General features: G+C 33.9%; 3 protein-coding genes across 3 annotated transcripts; 1 reads left to right on the top strand and 2 right to left on the bottom strand.

The window, feature by feature from the left end:
* Positions 1-3,039: 3,039 nt before the first annotated feature.
* Positions 3,040-7,008, bottom strand: LOC105162694 (uncharacterized). Its single transcript, XM_011080784.3, has 4 exons — positions 6,628-7,008; positions 4,383-4,998; positions 3,761-4,037; positions 3,040-3,334 (listed from the first exon to the last, which is right to left on the bottom strand). Exons 1-4 carry the CDS (start codon positions 6,776-6,778, stop codon positions 3,284-3,286), a joined length of 1,095 nt encoding a protein of 364 aa, XP_011079086.1. The 5' UTR covers positions 6,779-7,008; the 3' UTR covers positions 3,040-3,283.
* Positions 7,009-10,363: 3,355 nt separating this feature from the next.
* Positions 10,364-13,754, top strand: LOC105162695 (bZIP transcription factor 17). Its single transcript, XM_011080786.3, has 2 exons — positions 10,364-12,324; positions 13,149-13,754. The coding sequence occupies exons 1-2, from the start codon at positions 10,467-10,469 to the stop codon at positions 13,598-13,600; spliced, it is 2,310 nt and encodes a 769-aa protein (XP_011079088.1). The 5' UTR covers positions 10,364-10,466; the 3' UTR covers positions 13,601-13,754.
* A 540-nt stretch (positions 13,755-14,294) lies between these two features.
* On the bottom strand, positions 14,295-16,367 carry PPD6 (thylakoid lumenal protein (Mog1/PsbP/DUF1795-like photosystem II reaction center PsbP family protein)). Its single transcript, XM_011080787.3, has 3 exons — positions 15,983-16,367; positions 15,072-15,388; positions 14,295-14,623 (listed from the first exon to the last, which is right to left on the bottom strand). Exons 1-3 carry the CDS (start codon positions 16,278-16,280, stop codon positions 14,453-14,455), a joined length of 786 nt encoding a protein of 261 aa, XP_011079089.1. The 5' UTR covers positions 16,281-16,367; the 3' UTR covers positions 14,295-14,452.
* Between the last annotated feature and the right edge of the window lie 3,185 nt (positions 16,368-19,552).

Here is a 19,552-nt window from a genome sequence, read left to right as displayed (position 1 = left end):
GTGTTTGCCATAATTTTGGTTTCTAACTAATGTGTCCACAGAGGGAACCTTGTTATACTTTTCCTTCTGAATTTCCATCTCATCATCTAAAGTTCGGACATTCCATTAGTTTCCTGATGTTCTGTGCTTTCATATGGAGTTTTTTCTTGGCATACGATGTTTCCATGCTGCAACTGCAGCCGAACAACGTTCTGAGCTTCATGTTGCTTATTATTCACCTTCCGGGCTTGTGCAGTATCTCCTTCGATCATCTGCCTATCCTATCCATTGTATTGTGCACTGAATGCAGCATCCACGGATCCCGTGATGCAGTTCTTGTTTCTTGCAGTTCAATGAACTAGAACAATTCGTGTGGAAAAAAATAATTGAAAATCCTATGATTGTGGGGAAGAGGTTGTAATTGAAAGGATCTTTGTGTCCTAACTTTGGAAATAATTTTTTTTAAAAAAAATTAACAAATGGAACAATGAACATTGCTTGGCCTAACTTAGTCTTATCACAAACTATTAATATAGTACAACACCTATATATATATATATATATATATCTTTTTTTTTTTAATTTTCTTTGTCGGCCATAACATTGTGTACCATTCGCTTTACATTGAACCATGGCGTTTGGATAAATTTATAAATTATTTAAAATATTTATAAAATCTTGGAGAGTATAAATTAGTGCACAACATGTAATAATTAATATAATATAAATTTCAAAAACAAAATATTACAAATTTATAATATTCTATTAACAAAAGTCAGTATTAATTTATTTTATAAGCTGCATGGTCTGAATTGCTTTATTTTAAAAAAATTATTTTTTAAATAAAAATGACAAAAAATATTTTCTAAAATATATAAAAAAATCTGAATAAATTTAGAGTTAATTATATTGAGCGCCTTTAAAATTTATCATAATTATAAATATCGTATTATTATTTCAAATATTATAAATTTCTCATAAGTCCAAACACCCTACCAAAATTACATTAAAATTTGTACTTTTCTTTTGTGTGGGGGGTAGAAAAGGAATTGGATGGTAAGACAAGTAGTTGTTTGGATTTCAAAAAAAGAGAGATGGTGTGCGGTAATGCAGTAGCAAAGAAAAGCGCGGCACCCGGGTGGACGACCGGCATGATTCTTGGTCCTTATTTATTTATCCAAACAGATCCCATCATCTGTTCACCACTCACTCACCAACACCACAATCTTGGATTATTATTTAATGAAAGAAGCGTGTTTGTTGTCTGAACCCCGGCACGCACCTTCATTCATTGGTTTTGCCAGTTCAGACCCATCATCATCATCCGCTCCAAATCTTTACTTGTCTGGAAATCAATAAACAACTATTCCATTATCGCATCAACTCGAGAGTTTTCGCTATTATAATAGCAAAGAAAAGGAAGAATTGGAACTGCAGAGGATTTATTTATATATATAGGAGTATAAGGCTGGCGTTGAGTTATTCGCAAGGCACCCTACTTTTTGCCATATTTAAATAAACAAGAGTACCATGTGCTTTGGATGTGTGGATAAACAAAATCTGAAGATTTGGGTCTCTTGTGGAATTTTGCAGTTTTGTTGGGATCTACATGTAATTTTAGCCTCTAACCAAAGGTAGACTGCCACGTGGCTTTCGTGCATTCTACACGTATATTAGAATATGGGTGTTCGGTTCGATTTAACCGAACTAATCGAAAGTTTGATTCACCAAAATGCCATATTCGATTATAACCAAATCTTTTTTGAGTTTTTGGTTTTAAATTAAAAAAAATGTTTTTCTTTTCAAAAAAATTATATATAATTTAGTTCCGAACTAGGTCAATCAAGTTATAAATCTTCATCAAACAAGAAATACGATATTTACATATGGGGTCTAATGCAATTTCCCCCCTTCCGTGATATTATAAATAGGTAAATTAACCCCTATTAAAAAAAAAATAGTGATTTAGCCTTTTGTCTTTTTTAAAATGATGCAATTTACTCTCCGCCCCTCCTTATCTAGGGAGGTAAATTATTTATTTTTAAAAAACACAGGAAGTAAATACCTACACTTTAAAAAATACAAGTAATTTTTTTTTTATAAAAAAGTGACTTACTCATTTGCAATATCGAATCTTGACCATCTTCCTTTAATCAAGCTGCATAAATCACACCATACCAACTGGGTATTACAAATTTAAAAAATTTGAAAAATAAAAGTTGCAAATAAAAAATATATTTTTTTAATGGGAAGTTGATGAACACTTATTTTTAGTTGCAAAAAATATCATTTTTGGTCCTATAAATTAAGCTCTATTCAATTTTGGTCTGAATTATTACAAAAATCTTACTTTAATAACATTATTTTATAATTTATCTCATTTTTAGTCCCACATCCATTAAATGATCATTGAAGAGACACATATCTTTCACATGTTGAGTATTTGGGAAAAAATAGACATTACCCTATCAAAGCCCCCCACTCCTTCCCCCTTTCCAAATCTTCTTTCTCAATTGCAAGTAACCAAAGAAGGCGAAGAAGAATCACACTCGCTTGCAAAAACCTCACATCCACTTGCAACATTATCATAGCCTTGGAACCTTCTTCCGATGTGAAGGTAATTTTCTGCAAAAATACAGTATGTGAGAGGCACATGCCTCTTCAGCGACCACTTAACGAATTCTGTCAATAATTTAACGTCGGGATTAAAAGTGAGATAAACTATAAAATACGATGAGGTATGATAAGTCTTGATTCAAGATTTCATGCCCTGGCTGGATGTTTAGGTCAGTTGGCACTGAATACCTCACACACCCCACTACTCGGCTTTTCACCGGATGAAGGGGCGGCTGGTTTCCACCAACCCCATCGACAAATGATCGGGTGGAATCCAACATAGTCGCACACCCTGAGTACTCCTTGTTAGATGTTCATACAATGATGTCATGAAATGAATACTAAGAATTCATTGGCATCATTGTACGTAGCCCCACAGCTCAAATCAGGCTTGGGATTTCCATCTTCCACGTTAGCCAACTATTACCGATGAACACACAAGACTTGTGGAAAGTAATTTCTCATACGACACAACAATACAAATCAAGAATTGCAAACAGGCATTGGGGGTCTGGTCTCCCTACAAACAATGTCGCTTCATGCATAATAAAGTCTTTGAACACCTTACATCAAATCTAAAACAAAATCAGAGAACTCTAAACCATAGGATCAGGCTCTTCAACACTGCAACCTAATTAAGGACACCCTAGAGTAATGCAGACATTCCCAAGCTAACTTCTGCCAGTCATCATTGGTTCTGAGAGTAATCGAAACTTAGAGGCTGCTGACAGAGGGGGGCCTAAAAAAGCACTGAGTTAGCCATACAATAAAGAAATAAAAAGTTAAGGTAATAGCACCCAAATGAAGATTTTATTGCATCCTTGAATAACAAACTTGCACTATGCATAGGCGGATAATGAGTAATTTGTAAGAATATTGCACTAGTTGTGTAGTAATACTAGGTTGTGATGCACCCATATCCAAATCCCCCAATAGGATCTCACATGTACAGGGATTTGATGCAGATCAAATAAATAAGGATCATTCAGAATCTAATCTTAAAAATGGGGTTGAATGAGTATATATGTAAGTAAATCATATAAGCACAAAATGCTATAAGAAAGTGAGAATTGTGAACGACTAACATGTTTAACCTATATGGTATAACATTATCTCAACATGGCAGCTAAGGAAAAAGCAATAAGAGGAAGAAGCTGATGCCTACCTGAAACACAGCATGTCTTAGTTGATCGTATGAATGCCCATGCATAATGGACGGAGTTTGCCACTGCATATATAAACCATCCGTAGAAGTTTGATTCAATCCCATAGCACAGTAGGGGCTCATCACAGGGCTCCTGTAGCTGAGAGAAGCTGGAGGTGCAGGCATCTGACCAAGCTGAGGGAAAATAGAATCATAATGGACAAATGGAGGCTGGATTTTCTGCATATTAAGATGCGCTAGGCTGAGATTTTGTGCGTGCGGGATGCTCTTAACATATCTGCGACAGGTCAGCCACGAAAACCATAACGGGTGAGGTATGCATTGCAAAAGAGAGCCAGATGAGGTAAAGGGGATCAATAATCTATTCAGGATTAGAAAAACAGAATTTATAATAAATCTTCACAAAGAAAATGGTAATCACATTTCATCAGGTATATGCATCCATGCGCATAGATGTTGGATGTGTTTCCATGACTTGTTTAATGTAAAGAAGCCTTTCACATGAAATGAAATGCATTACTAATCTTCTCTTAGTCAAAAAGTAGTGATCTGCTACATCTGTAAGAAATTCACAGAAAGCATAGCTATTCACTACTCAATACCAAGCTCCCAAAAAATGTACCTGTCATAACTGCGATCGTAATCGGGGTCAGTGCGATCCTTCTCCCTGTCCCTAAAAATAGCCACTCTAGATGAAGTGCCAACTTCCTTGCTGCAGGGGCTTTTGTCCGCATCCATGCCAAAATTCCTCGAAACTTCATTGTCATCTACATTCAAATTCCTCCCATCAAAAGCAGCCTGAGCTGATGCATCTCCAGATTCAGAACTACTTGGACTACTGAAAATACGAGCTCGTGCTCTGTCATACTCCTCCTTCCTCTCTTCCACAGATCTCACTGAAGTGCGCTTAAGCCCCAGTTCATTGGCTTCACTTGAGGAAGCTTTAGGTCTCGGTCTTATGACTATCTTGATCTGATCAAGTTTGTCATTTTCTGACTCTTTAGCAGGCACATCTGATAAGCAAACAGTAGGGAACTTACTCTCTGGCTTTTTTATAACCAATATCCGGCTCCCTTGGCCATCTACAGCATTGTCCTGAACCAAGGTCTGCACACCATAGTGTTGGGCAACACGGTGTGCTGCAAGACGAAGGTATGAAGTAGGGAAGTGTGGAAACTCAAACTGCTGCACATCAGAATTCTTCAAGAACTTCTGTACATCAAGCTCCATTCGAAGAACTGATTGAACCAAGCAAAAGAAAAGTGTCAACAGCTATTAAAACTGAATAAAAAGTAAAAAGTAAAAAGTAAATACAAACCAAAATGCCAAAGCATAATAGATAAATGAACCAAATCTGTTCCAGGAATGCCAGGGCGTTCAACCTAACCAGAAAGTTTCATCGTAAATATATTTTTTCCAATAGCCACACTTGTTAGAAGCGATTTATGCTGTTCTTTCCCTATCTATGCAACATACCTGATTGCTTATCAATTTATAAAAAGCAATTCCAAGCATTCAAGTAGCAGTAACCACATATGGAATCCCACAAGCATCTTATCAACAAGAATTTGAGAGAAAACATGAAACAAACACATAAATAAACATCCCTCAAATGTCCACCTCTTGAACACGGCATCATACATGAAAAGAGAATTCTGTCATAAATGTATATGGTAAAGAAAATGAAATTTAATACCGAGGTAAGTAAAACTCATATAAGTCAACAAAATGTCACATGATTGTTTAAGCAATAATTAACCTTTGGCAGTCAACAAACCTAAGCCCTGATGAAAATTTATAAAGTCCTAAATCTGACATCCTTCTTTGCCGTATATTTCTCATTTCAAAGCACTTTTCCATCTCTACTTAATTGACAATTTTAAAACATAATGTTGATGTGGACCTACCACTTCAGACTTCACCAGTGACCATCTGATGTAAGACTTTGTCCGTCAACTTCTCTTGTTTTATTATAATATCATTTTATTTTTTTGGCTAAGCAAGTTTCATGAGTAGACTCCAGCAAGAGGTTTGGACTTATTTAATGTTCATTACTAACTAAAATGAGATATTTGCTAAGTCGAACTCGTCATAATGTGCCCCTTTAAAATGTCATCACTATTTTCTCTTTTTGTCTAAGATTCACGTTTGAGGAAATCCCACAGAAGATGGCAGAAGGATTGATTCTATACCCAATTCAGAACGACAAAACGATTACATCAACTTCATTCTTAAGTAAACCGTGCTAATAACCATATTTGCTTCTCAATCAGTGCAAATTCATAAAGCAACTAACGACGATTAAAAATGAGAGAACTCAAAGAAATTGAATATTGTACCGACATCAGCACCACATAAAACATTAAAAGTTCAATTATCAACTAGAAAGAAACTACTCCAAGAATCAATCAAATGAAATAGCTCAAAATCCACTACACTGTGCTGCAAGAATTTTAAAAGTTTCAGAACTCTGTTCCACAACATCCTCAACACACAACAATCCATTCAAGTTCTTCGTCATTTTCGACAACGAATAAGCTCAACTATGCCCAGTCAGCTATTATTCTGAACCCAGATCCACATCAATTCGACACCAAGAATTTCCTATATTCACTATGCAAATAAAATAAATCAAGAAACACCTATATCCACAGAAATTAAATCCCCACTACAGAAAATCAAACAGTTCAAACTTCCAACAGTTCCAACCCTAACTCTTACCCGAACCACGCATCTCAACTACATTCAGAAAAACACAAACCCCTTTCAAGAATACCCAAGAAACAAAAATCATCCCCCCCCCCCCCCCGAGAATTACGAAAACTGCAGCAGAATTGAACTCCAAAGAAAAGGGCAGAACAACTAACTATTCAGTCGATGACGAGGGTTTTGAAGAGCCTCAACGAGGAAGGGATCCACCATCGAAACATATGCCGGCTCCCTCTCCTTCTCCTTCCGCTCCACAGCCGCTCCTCCATTCCCGTCATACACAACAGCTGAATGGGAAGTCAAATCCATACTCCAAGACTCCACGGAAAAACAGAAAACTACAACTACGTACCTATACACATATAGATACAGATAGTATCAAGAAATAGACAGGGTGAACTACTACTTTTCTACGCAGAGCGGGAGGGAATTTCCGCAGGGTTATCCTTCCCTCCCACCAACCGAAGAGAGGGAAAAAGGAGAATAATGGGGTGGATTTGTACGGAATTCTTGCGTTTGTATTTGTTGTAATGAATGCTCAAAGTCTAAAAGAGACAAAACTGGGCTGTGGGCTGTGGGTGTGGCCAGCCAACCCAGTTCTTGGGAATATCTATCAATCTATTCCGAATTTCTAATCCCAATAGGATTTAAATATAGCATAAATAATTATATAATGAACTCGTTTGATTCATGTGATAGGATTAAGGATAATAGAACTAAATAGAATAAACAATTGAATAATTATTAATACTATCTTGTATTATATGATGGTTGATTTGAAGTACTGGATGTAGGATATTTCATTTGATAATATAATATGATGTTTGGTTGAAAGAATTATAACGCATGATTAAATCAAAAAAGACTATAACGGACATTTGTTTTTAAGGTATTTATATTTTTATATTGTAGCTTATGAATGGTTTTTAAAAAATTACTGAATTACTTATTGAAATACAATTGCCTAAAATAAAATTAATTTATGAAATATTTTCTTTTTAATTTGTCTATATTTATATAAAGCCGAAGTTTTAAGCACATATTCAATTAAGTAATCAATGATAAAATCTCAAATATTTTTTAAATATTCAAAAAAGAAAAAAGTAATATTTTTACTATTTTTTATTATTAAATTATTATAATTTAAAATATATTTTTTCATCATGTACAAACTTCACAAATAACAAAAAGGAAAAATTGCATAAAATAAAATCCCTATGTATTATGAAGATTCAACTAAAAATCCCCTATATTAAAAATATAAGCAAAATCCTCCCGTGTTAGTTTCTAAATTTTGCACACGCTACCCTTGTCGATTATTTGATTTAACAGCGTCAATTTTTTGTGATTTCCTGTTATACCCTTATATATTATAAATGATTGTTATTATAATGATAGTTTGATCTTTTATATCTCATCGGAACCATAAGATCTGATTGATTTTTAAAATGAACCGTTCAGATTTTATGTATCTCAAAAATATATATATAAATTTATCATGAATATAATATTGTATAACACTTCTATCACAATTACTGCTAGGCCACAGACTTCGTCGCCCACAAAGTCGTCGTCCAAATTTGGGAGCGTCGCCGCCCAGATTGGTCGTGAAAATGGGAGTGTCCAAATCGATTGTGGAGAAGTGAAAAGAGGTAGAGGCGGTGGTGAGGCAGAGCTCGCGAGGTGGTGGAAGCAGAGCTCGCAATTGCATTATGTTTTTTTATTAAATATAAATATATTAAAATACTAAAATTTATTTATTGTAATTTATATAAATATAATTTCAAAGTATATTCAATACAAAATTAAATTAACTAATATTATTTAGGAAAAAACATCATGTATTTTAATTTTAAAAATATATAAATATTAAAATAATCCTAATACTTGATATTTTTATATATAAAAAATGTATAATAATTTAATTTGATGTAATGATACTTATACATATAAATATTTCATGAATACTAATTGTTCAATATTGTAATATTTTTAATAAAATGTAAAAAAGGTAAAAAAAAAAAATTAATCAAAAAAACAAAAGAGAAGTGGTAATGGCATAAAATAAGGGTAATTTGTTCCATTCAAAATGGTCAAAGGCTAGAAATAGGGTAAAATGGTATCTTATTCTCGTTTCTGGCGCGTGTAAGCAACTCTCCCTTTTTTTGAAAAAAAATAGAGGGTTTTTTTTTTTTTTTTTGCAGGATTTATAACAATAGATGGTCTTTTTAGGTTATTTAATTAACACGGGTAAATTTTTATCAACTTTTGAATAAAACAGGGGGTATCACGCAATTTTTTCTAAAATAGGTAAATGGGAGAAAGAGGGGAGAAAGAGGAGACGAGGAGAGAGTCCAAGGGTAAATTAAAAAAAAAAAATTAGTTTTGTAGGATTACTTATACCAGTTAAATATACTTATACCAGTTAAATATGCGTGATTCGTTATACCATATATTATGATTAATAAGATCGGACCCGATATTAATATCAAGTTCTAATAATACTAACCAAATATGTGATTATGCATGATAAATAATTTTATCATGCCTAATCACACGAACCAAATAGGGCTAATAAGTATTAATTTATTTATTATGTAATTAATATAATTTTTAAAAAAAAGTGATTAATCAAATAATAAGTACCATACGTTTATTATACGCTTGGTTGATTTAACTAAATTTATTTTAAATAAAAAAAGGGTTAATTAAACCCTCCTCCCTGAAATTTTGTATAAAATTACATAGATCCCCTATAATTTTGAAAAATTTATATTTAACACCCTTGAGGTTTGCTTTTGTCCAACAAATAAGTTACTATATTAGTCAAAATTCACTAAATTTACTAATGTTAACAAAAAAACTGAATATAAATTGATATTTAGCATCGATTGACTTATTACTGACTTAATACAAATCAAATAATTTTTTTCGAGCTAAACTATCCTTATAACGTTGAAGATATACCTCATTACATGCATTAACGGATGAAGCGTGTGAGTATAATTTAATCATAGATAGATTTATTTAACCTGTAATAAGTTAGTAATAAATCAATCGGATGTAAATATATATATATTGACAATTTTTGTGAATTTTGACTAATGGAGGAACTTATTTATTAGAGGGGAGCAAACTTCAAGAATAATAAATGTAATTTTTTAAACCACATAGGATGTAAGTATAATTACACCAAATCTCAAGAAACGAGCTTGTAATTATCCCATAAAAAAATTCCAATACATCCATCTATTGTAGTGTGCTAGTGACGTATACATATATACAATATGCTAACAGGATATTGTCTAACTTAAATTTTACTAAAGTATCATTTTTAAATTTATTTTGACTCATACATAAAATAAAATAAATGAGTTTACTGCAAATATGAGTCGAGTTTGATTAATTTATATTTTAAAATTATGAAATTAAAATTTAAAAATGATTAAAGTAAAAAATAATAAGTATTCAGTTTTATTATTATGCATAGTTCATCATCTCCAGATTTGATTATGTACTAATTTTTTTAGGAATATTTATACTTTCATTTCCAGATTTAGTGTAATTATACTTAAATTTTCTATATGTTGAGATATTACATCTAATACCACAGTAGTTCGAATCCATCTAGCAAATAAATTTTTTCGTTAGCCAAAATTTATCGAATGAGTTTTAATTTCACCGAATAAGTGAATATTTATCTTATTTTATACAAATGATTAATTTATTATTATTTTTAATTATATTAATGTATTAATTGAATCGATATATATATATATATTAATTTTTTTTATTCATCTCACATTATAATTTTTTATATTCTCGTAAAAAATGGTGAAAAATAAATAAAGAAAATGCAAATCACGTTTCTCATAAAAGAAACAAGAAAGTGACCTTACAACCTACTCTTTCCAAAAACCTAAGTCAGTATCTCTCCTTAACCCTAAACAGTTTCTTCACAATATCCCTAAGTTCCATACCGGAGAGAATACGGAAAATGGCCCACGCGACGGTGGTCTCCGTCGATTTGCCTTCTCCACCGCCTGAAACCACCGAGTATGATTCAGGTCTTTCGATTCCACCCCTTGATACTGCTTTCTTTTCACAGAATCTTGTTGATGATGATGGCGACAACCAACACGGCGTCGCTATTGACGACCTCGATTTCGATTTCGACTTGGATGATCTGTGGCTCCCTTCCTCCGATGAACTCGACGACCTCCTTAATATCGACCCGTTACAAGATTTCGATGCCGAACCCGGACCCGACTCGAATTTACCCGAGTTCGCACCGAATCTTGATCAATTGCATGCCTTTTTTAAGTCCACTTCGTCGGAGTTGCGTCATGTTTCTGGGGGTGGAGATTTTTTGGGCGATCGCAGCCCCAAAGGCTCCGGGATTCTGAATTCCTCGTCGTCTGGATTGGAGTCCAATCAGATTTCCGGCTATCTCAACGTGCAGTCGCCTGAATCGAATGGGTCGAATCACGAGATCCCTGAAATTTGCGGTGGTAATGCGAACGAATCGAATTGCCCTTCGCCTGAATCTCGGAGTTCAGGGAATTGCGGGTCTAATGTCTCTGAGGACTCAAATAATTGCGTCACCAGGTCGGTGAGTTCTTCCGGCAATTCGAATAGCAGTTCGATTAGAACAGGAGTTGTTGATCAGAAGATTAAGTTAGAGGAGCCGTCCAATAATAAAGTCAATAGCTCGTTGTTGAAAAGGAAAAAGAATTGTGGAGATTTGCTGAACAATACAGTGGAGTCAAGGATTAATAAGTTTAGAAAATCTACCTTTGATTCAGAGAATAACGGTAACACCAATGCTAAAGTCGGGTTAAGCGAAGAGGAGGAGAAAAAGAAGGCAAGATTAATGAGGAACAGGGAGAGTGCACAATTATCAAGACAGAGGAAGAAGCATTACGTTCAGGAGTTGGAGGATAAGGTGAAGATGATGCATTCAACTATTCAAGACTTGAATGCAAAGGTTTCATACTTTATGGCTGAAAATGCAACTTTGAGGCAGCAAATGGGTGGAGGTGCTGTCCCACCTCCTCCAATGGCGCCACCTCCTGGGATGTACCCACATCCAGCCATGATGTATCCATGGATGCCAGGTGCTTCACCTTATATGATTAAGCCACAAGGGTCTCAAGTGCCTTTGGTGCCAATCCCAAGGTTGAAACCACAACAGGCAGCACAAGCGCCTAAGGGGCCTAAGAAGGTAGAGAGTAAGAAGAAGGAGGGGCCAAAGACCAAGAAGGTTGCCGGCGTTAGTTTTCTTGGTTTGCTGTTTTTCATAATGTTATTTGGAGGCTTGGTTCCAATGGTAAACATGAGGTATGGAGGAGTTAGGGAGTCATTGATGGCTGGAGAAAGTTATGTTGGACGTGGGTACTATGAGAAACATCATGGTAGGGTTTTGATGGTGAATGGGACTGAGTACGGTGAGAAATATGGAGATATAAAAGACTATAATTGTAAACGAGATCATGATAGGGGAGGGAAGCCAAGTGCTTATGAGTTTGTTCAATTGGGCAATGGGAGTGAACCTCTTGTAGCATCGTTGTATGTTCCCCGAAATGATAAGCTTGTTAAGATAGATGGAAATTTGATTATCCATTCAGTGTTGGCAAGTGAGAAAGCCATGTCATCTCATGTGGAGCGTGGTGGTGAGACTGGTCTGGCAATTCCTGGAGATTTTGGTCCTCCTATTCCTATTCCAGGCATGGGAAGGAATGGTGCTAGGTATCCCCACCTAAGGGCTCTTGGTTCTGGCTCAACAGACGAGGAAAGCAAGAATTCAAAAGCAACTGATGGCAGGCTTCAGCAATGGTTCCGTGAAGGCCTTGCTGGTAATTGTTGTCATTCCTTGCTTGGTTACATGATATTCTGATGAATTTCATTGTCTAATATTAATTTTGCCAACTTATATGAATCTTGATTTTCACTTGAATGGAACAATAAAGACACAGCTTGTAGTTGTATACAAGTGTGCTAGTCTTTTCTGGGCAATGAATTGGATTGTGGTTGGATATGTTGAGACGTTTGCATGTTGCTTTTTATTGTTCAGGCTTGTTTGCTTGCAGCTCTTGGCCTTTTGCATTTACAATAATGTTGCAACTGCCTGCTTCCCCTCTTGTTTGTCCTTGTACCTAGAGATTATTGTTCTTTTTTTGATGAATTAGTCAGATTACATATTTGAACCTAAAAGATTTGCTGAGTTACGGCCAGGTATTCTTAATAATAAATGACGTACCATTAATTGCAATGACATTCTTTTTGTGCTGCGTGCACATAGTTTTAGAAAGAGGTAGCAGTTCATCAACTTTAGTTCCTAATATTTTCACAACTTTCTCTAGTTTTGGCTATGAACACTAGCAACTGAGGGTCTTGGATAGATTTGAACAATGACTACTTGCCACTTCAAATTTTGAGATTTACTGTATTGATTAGGGGAATTAGACGTGAATGGCTGTTGGGGTTGCTATTTGTGTCAAAAAAGTTATGGGATGATAGAGCCCAGTAAAGATATCTTGCCCCAACTTAGCAATTTCTTTTTGCTGATTGTTTTGAGGGAAGATGTTTGGGCTCTTATCTTGCACATTGACATGACACTTGTTCAATTTCCAATATGATCTAGAAGTATAACATTGTCTTTATGCACTTCCATATTCAGGGCCAATGTTGAGCACCGGCATGTGCACTGAAGTTTTCCAGTTTGATGTGTCGCCAGCTTCGGCCTCAGGAGCCATAGTTGCAGCTACTACTTCAAGAAATATTTCTAAAGAGCAGAATCAGAACTCAACTCATCTTAGAAAGGGAAGGAATAGAAGAATCCTCCACGGTCTTCCTATTCCACTTCGTGAATCCTCTCATGATATTTCTAGACAACATACAAGACAAAATTCTCAGAAAGAGAATTTGAATAGAAATAATTCCACGCTCCCAATGGTGGTTTCTGTGCTTGTTGATCCCAGAGAGGCAGCTGACGTCAATGTGGATGGTGTCATGGGATCCAAGTCCCTTTCGAGAATTTTTGTTGTTGTGTTAGTTGACAGTGTCAAGTACGTCACATACTCGTGCATGCTTCCATTTATGGGATCTACCCCTCATCTGGTAACTGCTTGAGGATAGAACAGAGTCTAGGGTTTTGAAGTGTCAGCTAATCACTTTTGTATATTGCCAAGGCACAATGGTCTGTAGAACTTGTATAATCCTAATAAAACTATGTAATTAATACTTAATCATTGTCAACTTTTAGATATAGACATCATTTTTCGTATATCTGACTGTAATTCTAACGAAGCTCTTGTCTAAACTTTTACTTTATTTGAGTGCATCCTTGTTCTTTTTCTTAAGGTTGTTTCTGGGGTGGACTATACGAGTCCAGGCCTATTTTGGTGTCATTACTATCATAAACGGAGTTATTGATTCAATAATGTCTAAATATAGGGAAATTCTGACCTGGCTGGATTTTTCAGATCAGAATCAATTATATGACAAAACATAATATATTTATTGTAAGATCCATATAAAGTTAAAAAAAAATGATTAATTACATGACAAGTGTGATACACTTGCTAGGTGATTGGTTTGATTTTAAGTAAAAAGATTTCCTAAAAAGGTGTCAAATATGAAATTTTACTGATAGGCTGTCTTAATCAACAAGAACAAAATCATGTTCTCACTATATTTTAGCTTAGATTTAGATCAGCTACTGATGTACTCTATAGAAACTGAAAATCAACATCAAGAGAACTAGGTGGATAATCCAGACAATCACATAACATCACTTGTAAGCATCAAAAGTTATCCTTGCAACTTCACAAACCAATAATTGATCAAACTTTTGCCTGCAATCAGTAGTACATAGGCTCTTTTTACACAAAGGAAAGTACATCTTATTGGTTTTCTGAACTTTAAATCATCATAATCAAGAACACTTCAATGTGGCTTTGAGTTCTCTTCTTCGTCAAAGATTTACACTTCAAAGGACTCAAGTATTGCCTGCAAAACTTTCTCTGATGATTGCCACTGTTTATCATTGGCACTGGCTACAAACAGAACAACAGTGCTTCCTTTTGCCGTTGCCTTGGCAAGATTGTGTGATCCCGTCAGAGCATATGGAGTCTCGAGAGCATATTTATAGTACTGCATCCACGATATGCACAAGATTAATCTTTCCCAGCAAGAATAAAAGTTAAACCGGGCTACAAGTATCAGCAGAAAGAGAACAAGCAAGAATTTTCAAAGTAATTCCCAAGACATGAGAACAAAATGGAAGACAGAAGGCGCTCTCAACCATTATCCAAATTACCTTTGAAAATATTTAGTCAAACAAAACCGTATGCAGTTTGAATTTGAAGCTATAAACGAAAAGCAAATGTATATATAGTTTGGATGTTGAAGCTATAGAAAAGAAACTGTTTAAATTTGAATGTCAAAGCTATAGACAAAAACAAACTGCATAAAGTTCAAATCTTGGAGATTTAAATGAAGAATTGAAATCGAGAACAAACAAGGTTTGTAGTATTAGGGAAAGAGTGAGATTGAGAAGCAAAAGAAGCACATGAAGAAGCTCAATATGAGATGATCATACAGTTTGATCGCCACGTTTCTCAACCGAAGTCTCAACCAGTTCATCAGGGTCATATGTATTTCCAGTGACAAACGGCCCAAGAGATGCGATGAGTTTCTCTGGGCTCCCAATGTCTTCGATCTTTGCATTAGGCTTGTTTGTCAGTCGTATCAAAGGGGATGCCACAACCTGAATCTTTCCCTGTTTTTCATCTTCAAACTTTACCTCCACCCAGGGCTCTGCACACTTAGGTTGGCAATAATTTCCAGACAGTATGTTTGCTACACGCATCTGTTTCCATGTTGGGGGCAGGATGAACTTGTAGGGCTGTACATTCCCTGCAACCAACTAGATTCAGAGTTTTTCATAAGCACATAGGAGCAAAGTATATAAAACAAAAAAAGAAAAGAAAAAAAGAATGATGGGAAGAATTAAGTTGACATAAGAAAAGATTCTGGTTAGTGTTATAAGTCTTCTAACATACAAGCCAACAACTAAAAACATTCTACAATTGCAGATAAGAAAATTACAAGAATGTAATCAAGTTATTCACCATGGTCTATTCTCCTCATAGTTTTCCACAAAAGTACTTCATCACAATGCACATGAAGATTTATGCGCCAGAACACGACCATCCCCAAATCCGCTGAAACCTTTCTTTTATAAAGGGGGTAAGACCTCTTTTTCGGCCTAGCTCTGCTGCCATGTTAGGCGACCGCTTTATCTAAGTGTTTAAATTAGTGGAGAATAGTTTCTAATATTAATATCTTTTATCACCCTTAAATTGTAATTCCTCATTCAAGAATCCACCAAGCCTCAAAGACTAGTCACTATTCAGTAAAAGAGTGAACTCATCAACATCAAGAATAACAAATGCTAATCAAGAAAGCTCAAACAAGCAAAGTCCGATCACACCATGTGCATCATGTTACCTGCCCGAAGAGCAGGGGTGTCTTTACTAGTGGCGGTGAAGAGAACGAAAGAGGGGTCGGTGGGCGAGGGCGGGAGGTATGATCCCACTTCAACTTCCTTGGCCAGTGAAGGCGGAGGAGGAGAAATGAGCAGCGGCAGAAGAGCTACCGATGATCCATTCAAGAATTCCCTTCTTGAAAGAGCTGTGGTGGGCTGAAAGCTGGAATTTTGATGGGGTTTAAGAGAAAATTTCAGGGTAGAAAGAGGGATTTTGGAGGTGGAGAGAATGGTGGAGAGGGAGCTACAAGCTGCTGCCATTTTCTGAGGTTGAGGGAGGGAGAGAGAGAGAGATTTGAGGGATGTTGAAAGAGTTCTCGTCGGGCGTTTGGATGAGGTTAGCTACTTGTAAATTTGCCAAAGTATACGTACACGTATATATACATATACATATATATATATTAATTTGAACAAATTACAATAATCTCTTATGAACTTTGTCCTAATTATAATTATTTTTATATTATTTGAAAAATTCTAAATATTCTATGAAATAGATGATGGTGTAATAAATATCCTCTCGTAACAATTCATAATAGAGGAGTTTTTGTTAGTCATCCATTAATTTTAGGAGAATATCTATAATTTTTTAAAAATAAGAATGTATTTATAATTACAATAAATTTTAGGAAAAACCCAATGTTATTACTCCATTATTGTACGATAAAATATTTAGCATTAATTTGTTACAAATTTACTATAGGAAAAAACATAAATTATTTTATATTAATTAATAGGGTAAATTACAACGACATCTTCTGAGGTTTGGCATAATAACGAATACTCTCTCATTGTTTGAGAAATTACAAATACTCCCTCGATATGTAATGAAATTATGTAATTCCTGGATTGAGGTATGAAATTATTAATTTTGCCTTTATTGTATTTTTTATTTTTTATATTAAAAACTTATAAAAAATCAAACGAGATCGATGAAAAGATTCTAAAAATTATTTTTAAAAAATTCACTTTGTCCATAAAAAAATTAAAAAATAAATAAAATTATAATTTTTAATTCACAAGGGTATTTTGATCAGTTTACCATAAAAATGGATAGCTAACGAATTGGGCTAATTATTAGACGGTCATTAGAATTAAGGGGGTTATTGATAATTTTTCAAATATGAAGAGTATTTATAATTAGGGTAAATTTCATTTTGCCATTCGAACTATAACCGTTTTACACTTTGCTATCGAAACTTTTTTTGTGTCAATTACCATATCAACTTTGGGGAATTTGCATTTTGTCATATACGATCATTTTTTGATTGATTTTCCTGTCGAAAAAATATTACATGTTGTGCATATGTGAAAAATATCACATCATATAACCCTTAAATATCACATGTGGCTGTATGTGATGTTTTTTCAATAAAAAAATTTGATTGAAAAATAATTATAAATAACAAAGTGTAAATTTTCATAAAGTTTGGATGGTAAGTTGCTAAAAAAAAAAAAAAAAAAACGTTTAGATGTCAAAATTAAAAAATGATCATATTTTAAATAGCAAGATGTAATTAATCTTTATAATTATACCAAATTTAAGGAGAGATGATTGTAATTTACCCTAATTAATAATAAGTTTTTTAGTATCAGACCGACACACTGAATCCATACTCAAAAGAGTGCCTGTTCTTCACACTTTGTTTTGGATTGAGTTTCTATATACTTAATGTATTTTAGAGACATTAAATCTATATCTATATACATATATATATATATATATATGTATAGTATTGGGAATTTATCTTCGCATTGAGCCCATAAAGACAATTACTACAACAGAATACAAATTAATATAACAACGATTATAAATTAATAAGAATAGTGAGAAAAACAGATACGATAAATAATTTCGGCTCAAGGAGCTGGATTGGATGGGGAAGCCGACAACCACAAAGGCTAGCAACCCAACCACCGGTTGTTCAAACCCACCAAGGGAGGACAACCACCAAGACTAACCCACGCCACCAAGGCACACACACGGCCACCAAGACATCATTGAACCACTCAGGTTTACTTATCTCTTATTTTTTCCTCACTTGTTTCTCTTTTCTTTTTCTTCCCGAAGGTAGTATGTAAATAGGGAGAAGCTATTGGTGTTGGCGCCAAAAAATCAAGAACAGGAAAGAATACGAGGAGGATTAATAAATTCGGCTAAGGGAAAAGAATAAGAATGCCAAAGATTTCAGTCATCTAAAAATGAAAATCGGGTCGGGTAATGGGTGGATCGAGTCAGGCATTCCAGATGGTGGGTTGGGGTTATGGGCTTGGGCCTACCGACTTTAGTTTTGGATAGTTTATCTAAATTGATTGGCTAATTTTCAAACCAAGGTATTTGTAATCAATATAATTATGAGAAAATTATATAATAAAAACTAGAATATATTAACATTTTATATTAATAAAAAGATTAATTACAGTTAGACCCTTTTTGAAAATATCCAAATATACTTTTTCAAAAAAAAATTCAAAATTACACTTACATCCCCTAAAAAAATTTATTGTTTTTCACCTTATCTTCTTTCATTAGGGTTTAGACGAAAAAATATTGACGTTAGCAGAAAATTACATAAAATTTTAATTTTAGGCTTTCTGTAATATTTTCATATAATAATTTTATATTTAAAATGAGAAAATTATAATGATGTTACCCTCACTCTATGTATATATATATACATTTATCCCTTTGTAAGTATCAAAATATATATCAAAATATTAAATAAAGGACAAAATTAAAAATATATATAATTTTTTTGCTAACGTAAGCATTTTTGTCCGAACCCTAACGGAAGGGGTTCAGGTGTAAACGGAGAATTTTTGAAGGGGGTGTAAGTATAATTTCAAAATTTCTTTGCAGAAAATATAATTTTTGCATTTTTAAAAGGAATTTAAGTATCATTAAATAAAAAATTTTATGCTATGATAAAACCAACGTATAAATGACGAGAATGCAGATTTCCAGTACAAACAATAGATCGCATAAATCATACTATCGATGTCAAGAAGTGCATTTCATATTACATATATATTCAAAGGATAAATTGCAAAGAGTTTTATGAAATTTGACATAAATATATCCCTTATTATCTAAAAAATTATAAATATTTTCTAATACTTAATGAAATTATATAATTTTTAGATGGAGGTCTAGAATTGTCAATTTCACCCGTACTGTATTTTTTATGTTTAAGCAAAATTAAAAAGTTTTAAAAAATCAAACAAGGTAGATGAAAAATTTTAAAAACTTATTTAGAAAATTCAAAAATTCTTAATAATCAGCAAAATTATAGGTGAAATTATTTTAAGAATGCAAAAAAAAAAAGAAAATTAAAGATTTGGGGTTGTTGGAAAATTATTAAAAATCTAAGTGGCAAAACACGATGCCACAATTTTTATTTAAATTTTTTTTAATGTCACCGCGATTTATTATCGTAGTGACATAATGAAAATAAAAATAAAAATAAGATAAGCCACCGCGGTGGCATAATTAATTTAATAAAATTTTGGTTTGTTATATAATTTTTTTTTTT

This window comes from Sesamum indicum, linkage group LG5 (genome assembly GCF_026168435.1).
Source record: "Sesamum indicum cultivar Baizhima isolate 11 linkage group LG5, ASM2616843v1, whole genome shotgun sequence".
Classification (NCBI taxonomy): Eukaryota; Viridiplantae; Streptophyta; class Magnoliopsida; order Lamiales; family Pedaliaceae; genus Sesamum; species Sesamum indicum.
The sequence above is the reverse complement of the archived record's forward strand: the minus strand, read 5'-3'. Positions and strand labels throughout refer to the sequence as shown.

What these genes read in the sequence shown, in the direction of transcription:
- PPD6 (XM_011080787.3), bottom strand. Translation starts at nt 16,280, where the DNA reads ATGGCAGCAGCTTGTAGCTCCCTCTCCACCATTCTCTCCACCTCCAAA. An exon ending in CACCCCTGCTCTTCGGGCAG is followed by an intron (nt 15,389 to 15,982) that starts GTAACATGATGC and finishes AGTTGGTTGCAG; the next exon opens with GGAATGTACAGCCCTACAAG. An exon ending in AGAAACGTGGCGATCAAACT is followed by an intron (nt 14,624 to 15,071) that starts GTATGATCATCT and finishes TCGTGGATGCAG; the next exon opens with TACTATAAATATGCTCTCGA.
- LOC105162694 (XM_011080784.3), bottom strand. Translation starts at nt 6,778, where the DNA reads ATGGATTTGACTTCCCATTCAGCTGTTGTGTATGACGGGAATGGAGGA. An exon ending in CCCTCGTCATCGACTGAATA is followed by an intron (nt 4,999 to 6,627) that starts GTTAGTTGTTCT and finishes TGGTTCAATCAG; the next exon opens with TTCTTCGAATGGAGCTTGAT. An exon ending in TAAGACATGCTGTGTTTCAG is followed by an intron (nt 3,335 to 3,760) that starts GTAGGCATCAGC and finishes GTGCTTTTTTAG; the next exon opens with GCCCCCCTCTGTCAGCAGCC.
- LOC105162695 (XM_011080786.3), top strand. Translation starts at nt 10,467, where the DNA reads ATGGCCCACGCGACGGTGGTCTCCGTCGATTTGCCTTCTCCACCGCCT. An exon ending in GTTCCGTGAAGGCCTTGCTG is followed by an intron (nt 12,325 to 13,148) that starts GTAATTGTTGTC and finishes TTCCATATTCAG; the next exon opens with GGCCAATGTTGAGCACCGGC.